General features: G+C 39.2%; 2 protein-coding genes across 6 annotated transcripts in view; one reads left to right on the top strand and one right to left on the bottom strand.

Annotated features, from left to right (window-relative positions):
• The window catches only part of MSANTD2 (Myb/SANT DNA binding domain containing 2), a 31,077-nt gene that overhangs the window by 6,386 nt on the left and 6,939 nt on the right, over positions 1–17,752 (top strand). The window contains exons 2-3 of one of the 5 annotated variants that reach the window (XM_047070733.1): positions 13,114–13,203; positions 17,042–17,103. In XM_047070733.1, coding sequence (XP_046926689.1) covers positions 13,114–13,170 — 57 coding nt within the window. In that variant the 3' untranslated portion in view covers positions 13,171–13,203; positions 17,042–17,103. Of the gene's footprint in view, positions 1–13,113; positions 17,142–17,752 lie in introns of those variants that run through there. The other 4 variants (XM_047070731.1, XM_047070729.1, XM_047070730.1 and 1 more) reach the window with 4 other exon arrangements.
• On the bottom strand, positions 2,074–2,654 carry LOC124505015 (endothelial cell-selective adhesion molecule-like). The gene is made up of 2 exons (XM_047070735.1): positions 2,464–2,654; positions 2,074–2,264 (listed from the first exon to the last, which is right to left on the bottom strand). The coding sequence occupies exons 1-2, from the start codon at positions 2,603–2,605 to the stop codon at positions 2,083–2,085; spliced, it is 324 nt and encodes a 107-aa protein (XP_046926691.1). The 5' UTR covers positions 2,606–2,654; the 3' UTR covers positions 2,074–2,082.

The following is a 17,752-nucleotide window of genomic DNA, read 5'->3' as shown; positions in this document are numbered from 1 at the left end:
ATAGGAAATATTAAATCTATTATGGGATGAATAAAATGAGCATTGACTGTAAAATGTACTCAGTAATGTACTATGAATCTGAAAAATCCACGCAAAATTCGTATCTGTAGATTTTATCGAATGTATCTTGAGAATGTTGATGATCAGACAATATTCCACTTAACATTTAAAGAAAACCAGTATCCCTAACCTATATTGCTTTGGTTATTCTAAATTCAGGGGCCAAGCTTTACACGTAAGAAATACATGCCAGCTGGAAATGCCAGGAATCCCTAAGGTTTTATGATGCCTTGATTAATCATGAAAGAGTAGGAATACCCCAGTGGGAGGCCACTGCTTTAGAACTCTGAGCATCTTTCTGATATCTTTCTTGGCAGCCGTAGCGGGACTGGACCCTTGAATTCCACTGTCCTTAGGAAGCAGGAGAAAGATGTGGAGCTTAACTCTTGGCTAAAGTGCAAGAATCTGTGGGAGGATTTGGAGATCTTACCCATTCCCTTTCATCAGACCCAGCTGACAGATTTCATCACAGGGTTTCTCCAAATACTAAAGTCTGAAATAGGGACTTACTTTTTTATTATTATTATTATTCACCACAAATATTTGAGTGCCTTGTGCAGTAGGTCCTAGAGATGCTGCAGTGTACCATTTACCGTCAGAGTGTCCACCTTCCAGTGAAAGAGTCAGACTACAAAAGCACCAGTTACAGGGTTGTGAGCAAGGTCTGTGTGACACGTTGACATTAAGCTCATGGTGCTTCAGGCATACACAGGAAAGGCATGTCGTCATAGGCTTTCAGGAGGTGGATCCTGAAGGTAGAGTGGACTGAACTGAGTAGAAGAGGGTAGCTAGAGATGAGCACTTGGGGTAAAAGACCAGAGGCAGCATAACCTAGAACAGTGTAAACTGCCAGTATAGTAAAATATATTTTGTTTCAGGAATCTTAAACTGGAAACATCCAAATACCGCATTTGTTCCAGAAAATTTATAAGTGACTATTTTTTCCCCCTTCCCTTCCCCCATGGTCTTCTAAGTTTCTCAAGATCCACATATGAGTGAAAACATATGATATCTGTCTTCCTCTGACTGACTTATTTCACTCACAGAAGATTTATAAGTGGTAAGCTGTTTAAAAAGTCATCCCTTTTGGGGCACCTGGGTGGCTCAGTCGGTTAAGCGTCCCACTCTTGACCTCAGCTCAGGTCTTGATCTCAGCGTCATGAGTTCAAGCCTCGTGTTGGGCTCCATACTGGTCATGAAGCCTACTTAAAAAAAAAAAAAATTAAATTAAATAAAAAAGTCATGCCTTTCAACTGAATAACAGTTTGCTATAGTGCATGGCATTTGGTGAAGGTATGACTTAGAATCTACAAATGACTCGTTAGTGGTGTCTTAAAGAACCAAGAAAGGGTGGAGCAGATAGTTTTGGAATAACAGTATGGTGGGCATACCAATTCTAGACAATTTATATGTTTTGATAGATAACCTTTTTATAGTGTTAGATTGTAGTTGTGCAGGTATCTATTACATATCTCATTCTTATATACTGGAATAAAAAACCAAAGCAATGCATCTTTTGAACATACAGTAAGAAGAAATATATTTTACCCTGTAGCCTAATAGTCACGTAATATATATGTTTAACTGAAACATTTCCACAAAATAATAATGATTGTAGCCAACACTTCTGTAACATTTACTATGTGCCATGCACTGTTCTAGGTGCTTTGCAAACATTCACTTATTTAATCCGCAAAATGACATGCTACTTAACTATGTGCAGTACCCTCTGGTATGTTCTATTATATTCGAGCACAGCTAACCTGGCTCTAGAACCACCAGGTCATATGTCCTCTCGAGTATCATAAGTATACAGCACACGAACACACCCAACACAGTGCCTGTACCTGGTAGGCTCTTTCTCCAGTCTCCTCCCTACAGGTACGTCGTCCTCCTCCACCACCACCACCACCACCACCACCACCACCACACCTCCTCTACCCCAGTACTTGGCAGCATTGCCTCCCCTTTTCACCACCCCCCTCCTGGTACCTCTCATCCTTCCCTGCCCCAGCCACACACTCATTTGTCTCCAGAAGTTCCCTCACCTAAAACTGGTGCAAAGAAAACCTGGGCGGATGGGGGTGCCCGCTCCCACTGGTATTGGGCAGCCGGCTTACTCCTGGGGGACTGGCAGCTCAGGGTCACGTTGGTCCCCACACGGGCCACACCCAGGAGACGGCAGGATGGAGGAGCTGGAGGAACTGGAGCAGGGAGACAGGTTAAAAATTCAATCCCCAGGAGCCAACAGACCCCCACCTCCACCACCTCCTACACTCCCCACCTCCCTCTTCTGTCACTCCATCTGCCCTCCTCCAACCTTTACAGGCAGCCTTTTGGGAGAGACCCGCCTGACCTCCCTGGGGGCTGGGCGGTATTGCAAAGTGTGCGCTTCACACTTACCCAGCACACTGAGTTCTAAAGTTTTGCTGCTGTGGCTCCTATTTATGCCTTGATGGTCTTGCACATTCACAGAGCAGCGGTAGGACCCGGAGTCTTTCTCCCGGAGGCCCTGCAGCCGCAGCGACACGTTGTGGGAGGGCATGGAGTAGACCAGGGATACCCCAGGTTTGCTTGTCGTGGTCCTGCTGATGTATGCCAACACCTGGTGTGGGGCACGACGCCTCCTGGTTATCACATGTATGCACTGTGCCCACGGGCTCAGCCAATCCCCTCCCCCACACCGGCAGTCTTCAAGTGCTCCTCCCCTGCACCCATCCCCTCCAACCTGTACCAGCTCCCCATTCACCCTGTTCCCCCCTAGCCACCCTCACTGGCCCTGGGTTCTCTTTACCATGACGCTTCTTGATCCCCTGTGCCTTGTCTCTTTATCTCCCACTTCGGGTGTTTAGAAAGGTGGTCACAACCTACTAAAATTGATTTCCCAACTCAGCCCACTCGTGGACTATAACCTGCAGTTAGATAAAAGAAAATTAGAAGATACTGAGGTGACATCGGCTTTTTTTTTTTTTCAATCATTGTGCTCTTTTAGATTTAAGGCATCAAAACTTCAGAAGCATTAATTTGGAACAGGTCATGTCCCCAATATTCTGGTGAAATGTTTTATATGATGCAGTTCTAGCTAGCTGGAGCCTGAGGTTAGAGGGAAGAGGGTGAAAGGAGGTGGGAAGTGATCAGAAATGAGACATACATAAGAGGTGAGATGAGGTACTAGGGGGTTTAGACTTGACCCTAGACTTAGTCATCAAAGAGCTGTAAGCTGGGAAGTGGACATAGTCTTAGGTCCTAGGACTGGCTGTAATGTGGAAAATGAATTGGCAAGGGTAAGACTGGAAGGACAAAGATCACTCAGGCTTCTTGCAGTAAGCTAGACAAGAGGTACAATAAAATAGTGGCCATGAAAACAGAAGACAATAGATTTCAGATATACTAAAATCAGCGGGGCTGTTTGGGAATCTGAAAATTTTATGGGGTTTGTTAAATCTTCTACCAGCTTACACAGGATTCTTTGTTGTAGTCCTCAAAGATCATCACAGTGCTTCATTGCCTGAATTTTTAGAGTTGGTTCTAGAACCCAGTGAAATCCAACTAAAATATCATTTCGGCACAGCTCTGTTACCTCTAAGATGTACTCTAGACTCTTGGGTTCTAATCTCCCTAAACTTCAGAAGTGATGATCCTGCCTTCTTTTTTCCCCTCTTTTTTTCTAACATGACCAGAGGGCAAGAACTAAAATTCACATCTCCAATTTCAGATATTGATTGTCATACAGGCACTCTGAAGTTGCTCATACTGCTAGGCTGAGGTAGAAGAGCAGTTTTCCCCCCTTTTGGAAGGTTGTATCTATGTAATGTTTAAAAAAGGCTTAAAAATGGGAGAAAGAATGTCTTGAGTTTCAAAAACAGACCAGGACCACAAAGAGCTTTAACTTTTAAACAGTTGATTGTTGGGACTGCTTTGATTATTGGGTACTCTTTAATCCTGGTTTGGGGCGGGGGAGCGGTTCATGCAGTGTGTTCTTCTCTGCCTGCTGTTGACCATTGCAGAAACAGCATTCAGTATTCAGGATGAATGCTTAACAAATCTGGGCCTAGTATGCATATGTTGCAAATATCTGGAGTTTGTAAACTATGCGGAGTCTTCCCCCTACTGTTCCAAATCATTGGAAAATGTCTGCGAATGGAAAAAGGCATGTATTTAAATCTGTTTTAATTCTTACCTGTTGTAGTTGAGAGAGTCCTTGAGAGCCAGTGGAAATACTTACTTTTTTTCTTGGCACTAATCAAGTGAGTGTTCTCTTGTCACTTAGTGGGATGTGTTGTTATTCCTTAGTATAAAATACAAACCTGTGTTTATTCTCAGACATTTTAGGAATAACAGCCATCATTTTATTTTTATATATGTGCTCTTGGCTGTATTCATAAATTACATATTTTGAGCTACCAAATAATATTTCAGTCAATATAAATTGATACAATAGAATGGAAGTTATTTTCTTAGATACGTCTTCTAGTTGCCTTTTCTCAGCCTATATAAGACTATTTTGTTGTAATAGCCTGAATTTTTGAAACTCACAGTATTATTGTTGCTCTACTATCTACCTTCAGATTTCATTTATTCAAATAAGTCAATTATGTTTGTAATTGGTATTAATAAAACCAGAATAAAGTTCGTATCTATCAAAAACTGCTTTTATTATTATTATTTTAAATTTGCAGATACTTTCTCTAAATGGGAAGAGCTGGTTTATGATTTAGAAAGAAGAGTGTGATAGGTCAAAAAGTACCTCAACCTTACGTTTAATCTCTCAGCTGCCATATAAAATCTTAAGGAATTTTCTTTCTTTCATTCATTCATTCATTCATTCGTTTAGCAAAAACCCACTGAGCTGCTTCTGCGTGCTGGCCATTGATGTAGGTACTGGAAATACATCAGTGAACAAAATTGAAATAAACTCCTGCCTTCAAAGAGCTTACATTCTGGTAGAAACCAATATGATATTTAAAATATGCAATTCAAAACAATTAGCACAATAGAAAGAAATTGCCTCAAATATGATATTACTAGATATCAGCCTTGTTGACCTTAGAACATTAGAGCTCTTATTCATTATATGTTACTTTTGCCTTTACCAAATGTTACCATTTGCCTTTACTTTCTTAAGAATGATTTACATGACTTTATATCTTTTTATTGTGGTATGTCCAGTTGTCACTGGGGTTTGCCCCATCAAGCAGCAAAGTGCAACATTGTTAATAGTCATTCAGTCATTAGATTATGAGCACCCCTATTCAGTCTTCTGTATAACCAGGTAATGTCCCTTCTCTTTTGCAAATTAGAAGACATGGTTAATAGTTGGATTTTGAGGGATCAGATTGTACCTGTTTTAGAACAGTATAAAATATTTTTTTCCTTTATATAAGTAATGTAAACCACATTATAAAATTAAGAGGAAAAATCAAGGGAGAAATTTTAACTTTATAGCAGAACTAACATATCTATGAAACCCTAATTTTCAAGAAGTGGTGGTCAATCTGATTTTACTTCCAGTAAATTTCCATGCACCAAAAAAGGAATGAGAGGTCTACATGTTTTTTGTTCCATTGAAGTCCAGGAAAATATATGAGCCATTCATACTTCACTGTTTGTCTGCCTACAGCTTCTTGTAAGCAGGCTGCCCGGTGAGTGAGGCATGTTCCTATGGTTAGTTAAGATTCCTTGTTTCCCCTTTGGTTTATATGTCAGTGTTAGTCACCATATTCTTGCCAGGACTACAAACCTTTGAAAATGGTTAGATAATTAGCTTTTATAAAGAAAGAGGAAATAAGAGCAAAAGGTTGAAGAAGCTATGCTAGTATAGCCAGGTGTTTCTGAAACTTGAATAATATAAAGCATGTTTATACAACAATGTTACTTGATGTGTAACAAACCTAAATCTAGGTGTAAACTTGTTATTTGTAGATCTCATGTGTTATCAAACAAAAATAACTGTAAAATACTTTTATGTACTAATAAAACTAAAATTCAGAAAATCAAGCTAGCATTCCTTTAACACTAGATGATGTGGTGTAACTGAAACTTGCTTTCCAAACGAGATTCTGATATTGACTGCTACAGTTTGTTATTCCTACCATGTGCTTTGTGATAAAACTTTGGGGTTACCTTTCCCTACTTGAACTAACCTTTATTTATAAGTGGTCTCCATGTGGTGTGACTATTATTTTTGTAACAATCAAAATGACTAACATTTATTGAGTACAAGCTCTTAGGCACTGTTTTAAGTGCTCTGTTTGTATTTTTTCATTGAATGCTCACAGCAAATCTGTGATGGAGGTACTGTTATTAACCCCACCTAACAGATGGAGAAATTGAGGCACAATGAGATTAATTTGTATAATGTCACAAAGCCAGCAGGTGGTATATTGCCCCTTTATGAACCGTCAACCCACCTTTGAAAAATGTTGACAATTGAAGTAAGATTTTGGCAACAGTGTGATTATAAACGGTCCGATGCAATAGCCAAAACAGAGCAGTACAGATGGATGTTATGCTCATACATGTTACTTCTCACAGTAGGAAAACAGGTTTTAAAAATTCTTGCAGATAATTCATCGTGTCCTAAGGTTATAAACACGTGAAAAACGTTTGATTTGGAAGTCCCAAGGAAGAGTTGACAACAGGCGTCAAAACATTTAGAATAGGCTTTTATTGTCAAAGACTCAGTTCACTCAAATCTATATAAATGATGGCATTTATTGAACTACCGACTCCTCTTGAAGTAAGTTTGAATTACAGAAGGAATTTACAAAGTAGAAGTACTTTTTTCTGCAGTAAAAGGTTAAGGATGTGGCTTACCAAAAGGAGGCCATAGAGCGTCCATTACCTATGGCTAAGTGTTCTTAGAGATGACAAAGAGGAGATGGGTTGTTTAGAATATATAATGTAAACGTACTAAAAAAGCATATGCATATGAAGAAAGCTAAAAATAGAAAATGAGAGATCAGAGGGTGCAGTGAGTAACCCAGGTAAATATAGTTACATCCGCTAAATATTAAAATGAGCTGTGAACTTCCTGGCAACTATGGCAAAAAGGTAAACACAGTGACTTTCTAGACTTTTCAATGTCTACTGAAGAGAGGAACACCAGGTCCTAGTTTTGAAACCTAAATTTACATTAAAGAAGTTCTGTTAGTGACTTTGGATAATAAGCTCTTACCTTTCCCTTAGCTCTCTATTCAGTTAAATAGAAATGCATCACATATCTTCCACATACATGTGATATAGTCCCCAGACCCCTCCTCCAGGAATGAGACACCCAGCCCCTCCCCCAGCTGCCTGGAGCAACGATTGGTGACAGCTGCCAGTTGAATTCCTTCGCCCAAGGGAGCTGTCTCCCCCAAGGTAAGGCTCCCTCTCCAGGGAAGCCTGAATCCAGTGACTGGTCCGTGCTGAAATCCAAAGGAACAGTTTCCTTGCCCCAGTTCAGGACAAATCTGAAGGTTCATCCAGTTTCCACACCTCACTTTGGGTTAGCTGAGGCCTTTGCTGCAACTGTGTCTTCGTCAACGTCTTCGTCCGCCCAACCCCGTTCCGGTCAGTCTCTCACAGGTATTCGTTCTCAAGAGCCCTCCCCAGTAAGCCTGCTGCACAGACTCCTCAGTCTGTTTCCTGGGACTCTCTCTTTTAGCGTTAAAGTAAAAATTAGGAATAATAAATATAAACTGCTTAAGTCTCAGCACACAGTAAGTAGGCACTGAGAAAATGGTAGTTATGGTTTTTACCTTCATTGCACAGGACATTGAGCCACATATGGAAAATGTTTGATTTTTGTAGACAGTACATTTTTCATATGGCTATTGCTTTTAGCAGTCCTCGTAAAGGTAAGAGTAAAATATAAAAATGTTACCAAATGAGCTATAAAAAGTATTATGATTGCCTGAATTTCTTTCTAACAACTTTCTAAATATGTTCAGGTTGCCTACAGACAGATGTATACACTTAAAACATGCTTATTTTCAGGTTTTTCATAGAGTATTTGTCAGCATATGAATATTTGTTCTTTTCATGCATTTATGATCTGTAGTTTACAGCATGTAAATGCAAAAACAAAAAAACAAAAAAACAAAACCACTTTTTGAAGTAGAGTTGACCCTGAACAACATAAGTGTTAGGGACACTGATGCCCTGTTCAGTCAAAAATCTGGATATAATTTCTGACTCCCCAGAAACTTAGCTACTAATAGCCTGCTGTTGATTAGAAGACTTACTGACAACATGAGCAGTGGATTAACGTATTTTGTATGTTACATCTATTTTATACTGTATTCTTACAACAGAATACACCAGAGGAAAGAAATTGTTATTAAGATGATCGTAAGGAGGAGAAAATACAGTTGCAGTAATATATTTATTGAAAAAAACCTTGTAGTTCAAATCCATGCTGTTCAAGGGTCAACTTTAAGTCAACATTTACCTTTTTAAAGAACACCTGACTGAGTCTTGACCCAGATTCAGGCAAGACTAATATTTGTACCCAGATACCTTGATGGAGGATTTCTAATAACCTTACTTCTTAGATGATTTTATCTAGATGTCACAGCCAAATACGTAAAAATTACTAATGGAAGGAATTTGTATTATAGATTATCTTTTCATTATAGATGGTAGTTTTTAGTAAAAAAAAAAAAAAAAGACTACAAAACTTTCATGAAAGGAATAAAGTGACCTGTTTTGGAGGGGGTGGGGTAACTGCTCTGCACCATTTCCCTTTTAAACACAGGTCTTATCACCAGTAGAAAGTGCCTTTGTGTTTGGGAAGCAATGTGATGTAATGGTAAAGCTGTGTGAGATGTTATTGTAATGTGTATGCATGCATGTGTAGTTCTTAAATTTTAGACATGGTTGATTATGCACCAGTTAGTGTGCAATTCAGGGTGTTTGTGTGGGAGGCCTTTAAAGGTGAATGATTCTCCCCTGCTGTCCTAGAAATACTGTAGATAATACTCAAATATGTTTTTTTTTCCTCACATATTAGTAAAAGTTAACATTTTAAATAAATATCATCTGAATACCACTTTGGATGGTGCCTGGGGTGTGAAGTAAACAGAAAATCTAACAGAAATGCTAATATAGCAACTTCAGAGGTGGTGTAGGAGGTCAGATGAAAACAACCCACCTAATCCAGGATAATTCTTTACCAGACAACTGGTTCCCACCCCCCCCCCCGCCCCATCTAGATGGGAAGGAGGTTGTAGGCAAATAGTGGTATCTGACTGTCTTTGATGACTGTAATGTATCTGTTGCTGCTTATGTCTGAAATAGTTAAGTAGTTCACTAAAGCCCTAATGTTTTTACCTGTCTTCATGCCTGGAAGGATTCTTGTATCCCAAAGAAGTCCTTAAACAGGACTACGCTTACTAGGTATGGCTTTTATGATATTACTGCCAATAGGAGATATGATTTACCTACAGCATAGGGTTAAAAACTTTATGGTCATATGAATATAGTTCCTTGAGCAATGGAAGGTGTTTGTTTTTGACAATTAGTATTGTCCTCCTGGAGGGTTTTTTTTCCGTTCATAATCTGAATGGACAAGACCCTCACCAGCTAGCATAGAGGGACCTAGAAAACTTGGAGGAGTTGATCCTCACTGAGAATCAAAATTTCCTGAATTATTTGTTCCACACAAGAATCTCTCCCCGATGAAGACAGTACTGACCAGTTGTAGACAAAAAAGTGAGTCGTTCATAGCCAGATTCCGAATGCAGTGCAAGTCGATAGAATTCAATCCTGGACAGTTCCCCACAGAGACTGGGGCTCCAGAGAGGTAAGATCTTTTGGTTTCTGGTGGTCGTTCTGTTTGACCCTATCAGAATCTAGGAAACAATTGAGTCTTTTTCCTTTTCTATCTTTGACAGAACTCTGTATCCTTGAATATATTACTTATTCAATGTGTAAGGCATAAGAAATAATACAATTTGGACAGAGCAACAGAGGTCTGTGTGGCAGGAGACCCCTCTCCCACCACCGAGAAAAATTTTAAAAACAAGAATGGTAGATCTTTTTAAAATAACGTGGCCCTCTGCAGTTATTCCCTTTGTCACAAAGGGAATTTGCTTTGCTAATTTGAGCTGTATCTATGCTTCATACCATTTTCTGCTCCTGCTTTTTTCAAGTAGGAGCCTTACGTACCTTAGATTTATTGATTCTATAAATATAATCTACCATGTGGTTAAACAGTGAGTTTCCTGATTTTCTTTGGTAAGAAAAAAAATTTATCTTCTTGCTAATGATTTGCAATATTAAAATTACCTTAATTCATTTACTTAATAAATGTATATTGAACCCTTACGTGATAGGCACTCTTCTGGGCTCAGAGAAACCGAGAACTAGGCAGACATACCTAGTTCCTACCTCATAGAGTTGATGATCTAAGAATAGATCATCAAGAATATTCTACTAAGAATAGTTCTCTTAGGAAGCATTCACATTATATGAGTGGCATTTGGTAATTTGTTTGTTTGTTTGTTTGTTTGTTTTCCAAATCCCCTTTGAAGAAATACTTGTCTTGGGGCCTTGGCTCCTCATTTGTTAAGTGAGGACTCCGTGATCTCTGAGGTTCTTTTCCATTCAAAACATCCATAATATTTTAGAAGTTTGGAACTTGGTTTGCTATTAGAGCCTTGGGCAGCTCCACCCACCCCCTGTCAATCAGTAGATTATATAAAAGAGATATTTGGCAAGGCTAGTGTCATAGACAGATAGGCATTATATCAGGTGCTGCAGGAAAGTCAAATGAGTTAAGGACAAAGTTTGAGGGTCATTCTTCTCAGTAATTAAGAAATTGCTGACCATGATATGAATGGTTTCAGCAGAATAATAGATCAGACTGAGTCCCATTGGGTTAAGGATTGAATTAGTGTAGACATTGCCTAGTCCTTTCAGACCCTTTGGTCTTTAGGCAGTATTAAAATGGGAAGATGCAAAAGCTTAGCCATCGTGACTACTAAGGAAAGTAGTCAAGACTTCCTTTCCTATGCTTGTTCCAAGATACGTGAATTTCCTTTAGGTAATTTATGTAGCATCTGTATTGATACATGTATCAGATAATGAATGGTCAAATATTATGTGATTCAATTGGGACAGTTAAAAAGCATAATTTATGAATCATTTAATATTGCTTAGTTTCCACTTCAGAAAAAGATTTCTTCCCTAGCAGGTGGAAAAAAGAAAAAAAAAAAAACTCCTATATTTTTGTGAAGAGTAAATTGACATCCCTGTGTGTTCTTACTGCTAGGAATTGTTTCTCTCAAAAAGCATGGGAATTTGACTAATTGGCCTCTTAAAGAAGATATTAATGCTGCTTTATCTAAATGAGCAGAATATGGAGCAAACTGGATAAATTTTACTTAAACTGGTTGTCCCAATCTTTATAATCTCTTGTCAAACTTAATACACAAATTAAGTCTACCTTATTTTAGGGCTTCTGACTAATACCTGTTATATTCTTTTATGGAAGAAACAACCACATGGTATAGAGCAGTTTTTAACCCGAGGTTCTGGTATGGGCTCTTCAGAGTCCGTGTTCTTGAAATTGTATGGAACAGTTTTGTATGTGTGTTTTTTTCTGGGGATGGATCCATGACCCAAAAAAGAAAAGAACTTCTATTCTGGAGAGGAAAAGGAAAAGGAATATTTAAGAATAAAAAGCTTTCTCACTTGCCAAACCTCCCCTGTAGCGCTAAGAACTGGGGGAGTGTGATGCAAGGGCTATATTTTTGGTTTGAGTTTTGTTTTGTTAGGGTTTAGGGTTGGCTGGTTTTAAAGGATTAAGTGATTGGCAAATCAGTTTGCCAGATTTTGATGTATAGAAAACAGGTAGTAAATAGGTAGTAAAACTTCTGCTGGCCCCAGATAGATTTTGCCTTACGTGACTTCCTAATCATTAGTTCTAGCTCGGTGTAATTTACATCTCTATGTAGGAATTTATGCTGTATTCATAATACCCCTCTTACTGTGTGCAGAAATGTGTTTATTTATTTATTCTCCTACTTGGAGTTTTATTTTATTTTCTACCTTTTGTGCTCACAGTAAGAAACTAAAACTAATTAAAGACATATTGAGTCTCTCCAAAAGATATTGAAATAAATTCAATGGGTTTGTTGTTGTTGCTGTTGCCTCATTAAGAGCAACTAGTTGTAACAGTTACAATAAAGCGGTAACTTTAAAGGAAGAAGATTAATGTATTTCACAAAGACTTTTGCTTTAAAAATCCACATCTGCTAAGGCTGAGGTATTGTTTTTAATTCTTTTATAAACAGCTAGTCATTGGAGATTTGCCCCCAGTGTAATTTCCTCTATCTCTTGTGAAATATGATATGTGATTCTTAAGACTCTGACTGCAAATAAGTATATTCTTTATGGAATCATTTGGGTTAAAAAAAAAAGCTAAAATTTATCATATTTAGTTTGCAGAGGGTTAAGATCATCTATGTAATCCATTTCTAGTGTGGCCAGTTTGACAACTACATTTGAAAATCTGTTTCACGGCTTGTTTTTTCTTATAACATTGTTTCCTGCTGTTATAACTAAGCTATCCTGCCCTGCGGTTTGACTTTTTCATCTGACATCTTAGGCTGATCATGCCAGTGTTTTCTGGACAACACATTTATGTAGCTATTATGCTACACATTTCCATTCCTCCTTATTATAGACCCTGTTCCACCTGTAGTCAGTTCTGTTAGAACAGTGGTTTTGTCACGGTGATTATGTTTCGATTGGATGAAATGGGGCAAATTTTGAGAAAACGAGCCAGTAGCAGAATTGGTTGGCATATGCCCATATGATTTATTTAGTTGGCTTCCTGCTTTGCCATACCAGGGAAAAATTCAATTCCTCCCACTTCCTGAAAGTCAAAGGAGGGATTGAAGGACACTGAAGCGAAAGAAACCTTATTTTTACCCCCAAAGTAGCTTATATAATGTCAGGAAGGGCTTTGACGAAACCACTGGCCCTACTTATAGATCTTATTTTCCAAGCCTTTCATTATTTTATTTGCCCTTTTCTGAACTCTACAATTTCCCTCTCTTGTAGCTGGTTCGATGCCCAGAACTGAATGCTGTGCTCCAGCTGTGGCCTCACCGGTGCTGAATAGAGAGGAAGAGCCACCTTCATAGCTTACATGTGATTCCTCTGCTTATACAACCCAATACTGGATTTACTTACTTTGGCAAGATAGCTGCATTGTGCACTGTATTTAATGTTACATGTACTGTAACCCTGGGTCTTTCTCTGCATTGCTGCCGTTAAACCCCCAATCCTGCCAATCTAAAACTCCTACCTTTGTTTACCTGCCCCCTCCCCCGCAGACCTCCCCCCCACATTCATCCGCAATGAATGTCATCTTTATTCTCTCATTTCCTTTCCCTCCAATCTTAAACTTTGGCAGAACTTTCCCTCCGTCTATAAATTATCAGTTGTCAGCCATCTTGTTTTCCTCCCTGCTTTGGTAATGGGACATCTTTTAAGCCTTGTCTCTGGTTCTTTTCCTGTTGTGGTGATTAAACACTTGGCATTTCTTCCAAATCAAAGACCTACGAACTCTTCTGATTTGACCACCTGATCAAGTTGTTACCTACCCTTTAGTTCTTTCTAGATTCTCTTGACTCCTCCTGACCTCTATCCCTCTGACTTCCTTCAAGAATACAGTATTACCTCACTGCTCTTCCCCAGGGAGGAGACTGTAATATTGATTTACCATGGAAACTTCTAGCAATAAGGAAAGTGTTATTCTTCCTAATTGTGAATAGGCTGGTCTTTTCATAATTTTGAGCAAATTCTTCCCCCCCGCCCCCAACTTCCCCCAAAATCTTAACTTTTAAAAGAAAATGCTAGAGGTTAAATTACCATACATTTCTAAGATGAGTGAGGTAAAGAAAGAAGGAAGGGGAGTAAGGTATTTGTGTTGGGTAGGAAACGGCCCTCCAAGAAAGCTAAACTTGAGGTTCTTGTTGGGTTTGGTGTGGCTGTCTGAAGTGGGAGGTGAGGCTTTGCTTTTCCTAGAGTTTGGAGCATTATCGTAACCTCAGATTTAGAGTAGATTTTTAAGTTGGCTTATTTAGGACTGTTGACACAGACACGCAGTCTTTTAATTGCGTGCTTTGGTTCATCGTTCGGGGTGTAGGAAGTGTGACCTTTCTTGATTGGAAGGCCTCCATAGGTTCCTTTTATCTGTTTCTAAAGTCCCTGCAGCTTCACTGAGTTCAGTGTCTCCCACAGCGGTGGTCTTGCTCAGGTTTGAGTTCTCCCTTTCGTTTTCTATCTTAGTTGATGTGTCCTATTCAAACAACCTCTCCTTGGATCCCTGGATCCTTTGCTGAACCCAGAAGGTACCTCTTGTGTGTATTTTATGTCTTGAGAGTGTTAAAATCAATTTGGAAGTCTTTTTAACATTATTCCAATATATCAAATTCCCATCGTATGGATTTAGGAATTACCAAGCATTTTTCCTCCAGACCCCTAAGAGATATTTTTCATATCAACACATGACACTATTAAAGTGTATCACAAAAGTACACTACAAGGAAAGAGGTGGCAAGATCTCATAGCCTTTTTTGATGAAATATAAAATACATCATCTGACTGTTCTTCTGTGTCTAAAACCATTAGATATTGCTATTCACAACTACATAAGCCAAGTGAAATTTTAAGCTCAATTTGGTGGTTTCAAAGAAACCTGTCGTTTCCCACCATGTACATTGTCAAAAGATTGGTGGCTTTGCTTAAGATGCCCATGTCACGACATTCCTTCAAAGGAATGTGAGTTTATTCCTTGACTTCTGAAATGACCCCCAGTGACAGAGGCGACTGGACTCTTGTGTGCTGCATGCACTTCTCGAGGCAGCCAGAAAGTAGTGAGCAGTGACATCTCCATTTATGGCTTTGGCAGGGTGAAAGGGACACGGCCGGGACTCTCCATGTACGGTCCTTGGAGGAGTCGAAAAGAGCAGTTGGGGTGTTCTTGGAGGCAGAAACTAGACATTGTGAGATAAAAATAAGTTGGCAGGAGATGTTTGCAATTCAAATTCCAATCCCTGCAAGGAGGGCAGAGGGCACTGGGAAAGGGGAGTATATAGAAAATTAAATGAGATCTGCTGCTGGCATTTGTCTCCTTCCATTGGAAAAGTTACCCTGTGACGCATTCCCCAAGTTCATTTCTGACTTTTTTCTAGAAAGTTTTGTGTTATGTAGTTGTGACAATCTTTCACAAAGAGAAAGAGGGAACACTTTTAATCAGAAACCTTGGCTCTTTAAGGCATCATTTGAGGCACCAGAGATCTCAAGAAAGGGAGAAAGGCAAATGCTTATGCAGGGGGTAGACTGGCCGGTTTTGGGACAGGGTGACTAATCACCACTCTGTGTATGTCTGAGGAAGATCATCCTATGTGCCATGCTTTTATTACTGCTTTTGCCCATCTGGATTCCTGGCCTCAAGGGACAGATCTGCAAAGTATTTGACAGAGTGTCTTGTCATTTGTCACCTGTGATTTAAAGATACTGAACTTCCGTGGAGGCTCTGTAAAGATTATGAAGAGTTGTTTTAGTTTGGTGGGAATATGTGATATATTGCTATGGAAAGTAATCTCACATTTAGGAGAAACGTACAGTCTGACTAATGCATATAAATTAAGTCTGAAGTGAACCGGTTTTGCACAGTTGAGTCAGAAGGTATATGAGAGCCACCAGGGAAAAGGGGTCTTGTCTTTCAAGAAAATTCTGAGTGAAATTCAGTAAAGTAGAAGGGAGATTAGAAGGAGCAGAAAGAGCAGAGATGGGATAGAGACTGGATGTCAGTAAACTAAACTTGGATGCTGGGACTAAGTCCTTGGTTTATCTTTTGAAATACCATGTAAGACAGAGTAAAAGATGCCAATAATTAAGGAAACTGGGCTAATGATCAGAAACAAGTATGCGTTAGAAGACCACGAAGAAAATGGTTTGTGCAAGACATTAAAATGATCCAGGTTTTCCCTGTGGACTTGCATAGTGATTTTTATTTGCTGCATAGCATAAGGCAGAAAAAGGAGTGCAATGGTATCCCTCCACCTCTCTTTCCCCCCCAGGAAAGGAGATTATTGGTTTGTTTCCTGGCAGTTTGAGTTGGTAGAATAGATTAGAACTGGCTAATCTTTCGATGTAGGAATTAGCACATTGTTTCTTGATAGTTGATGTTTGAGACTGGGGCTCTGTAGCATAATTATTTGACCTCTTTTAAATTTAGCAATTTCCCTAAAGACCGAGTAATTTAGTAAGGACTGTGGACTTTGAGGGTAGTATGTTTTACTAGCTGATTCACTTAGGCGATTGTTTTTACCCTGATTTCCTTCTGAAGAGTAGGGAAGGTTATATTCTTCGCTTGGGAAATTCTTCTTTCTGTCCCCCCTTCCCTCACTTTTTCCAAATTCTGGGCACAATAGCAGCTCTTTCTCTTCTGTGGCAGGTGTGCATCCTATTGGCTGGCTGGTATTTCTTGTTTTCTTTTTTTTTTTTTTCCCTACTTCTTCTTTTTAAATGGGGGTGGGGGTATAAAAATATGTGTTATGGGGTACATGCAATAATGTTGTAATGTTTCTTGTTGTTTAATGGATGATTAATTGCAAAATAATTGTTTGAATTATAACATGTTTGAGTAAATGCTAAATTAGTTTTTTTTCTAATATAATAATGAATTTGAAATCTAGCATTCCTGTAACAATGTGTCTGTGTTTGTCTGTCTGTGTCTGTCTAATAGTAATTAATATCTGTGGTCCGTACCTGGAAGAGGAAGTACAGCTTTAAAGGAATAACAAAAGACTTTGTGTCTTAGACCCTTCGCAGGTGTTACAGTCGGGTGAAAGAACATGGTGTTGGGAAAAGAAAGAGCAGTTACACATTTGAACAGTTGGAACAGGTGTTTGGTCAGGGAGGATGGGATGCTCAGCCCTGCCAGCCTGTACTTATTAACAGTAGTGGCTTGTACCAGGAGCTGGAGTCAGATGGCAGCACTATGGAGGAGTATTCACAGGAGGACTGGGGAAACCACAGTCAGGATCTCCATGGCTATCCAACAGATCAGGAATTGGGTAAGAAAGCCAATATATATGATACTTAATGTGTGTGTGTGTGTGTGTGTGTGTGTGCACGCACGCCCCTTTATATGTGTATTTGTACTTAGTAGTTCAGTTCCTGCTGTCAGCACAAGGCACACAGCCAGCCCATTTGGGGCAATCTGGACATTGTTGGTTTAGCCCTCAATTGCCAGCTAGTGCCTGGTGTTAGTCATTTGGATTTGCGGACCAGCAAAAGTCCTAAAGACCCACAATTCCTAATCAGTGACAGGTGGAAGAATCCTATATGCCGTTTCAAATATCCTACACCTCCTTGTTCTAAGATAGCTGCCAAGAAGGTTAACTCTTGGCTCAGAACTGCTGTAGACATGACTTTTCCTTGCTTTATTCCAAATACTTTTTATTTTCTGTTTGTGATTTGGAAAAGGTCCCCACCCACACTTTAGTCTGAACAAAAAAAAAAAAAAGAAGAAGAAGAAGAGAAGCCTCTGTTTGTCTTGAAAAGAGATGATATTTGAATTTTATCAGTGATCATACTCCTTCAGAATTCATTAAGGATCCCATCTGAGCAGTGGCTGGAATGATTCAGACTTAGCATTAACAATGGAAAATAAAACTCCTGGCCA

This window comes from Lynx rufus, unplaced genomic scaffold (assembly GCF_022079265.1).
Source record: "Lynx rufus isolate CCGP_SWC_20201006 ecotype Redwood Valley unplaced genomic scaffold, mLynRuf1.p SCAF_9, whole genome shotgun sequence".
NCBI classification, from domain to species: Eukaryota; Metazoa; Chordata; class Mammalia; order Carnivora; family Felidae; genus Lynx; species Lynx rufus.
The sequence above is the reverse complement of the archived record's forward strand: the minus strand, read 5'-3'. Positions and strand labels throughout refer to the sequence as shown.

Bases quoted from the DNA above. Each gene is read 5' to 3' on its own strand.
- LOC124505015 (XM_047070735.1), bottom strand. From the start codon at position 2,605: ATGCCCTCCCACAACGTGTCGCTGCGGCTGCAGGGCCTCCGGGAGAAA. The intron at 2,265-2,463 runs GTAAGTGTGAAG...TCCCTGCTCCAG, and splicing joins TTTAGAACTCAGTGTGCTGG to TTCCTCCAGCTCCTCCATCC.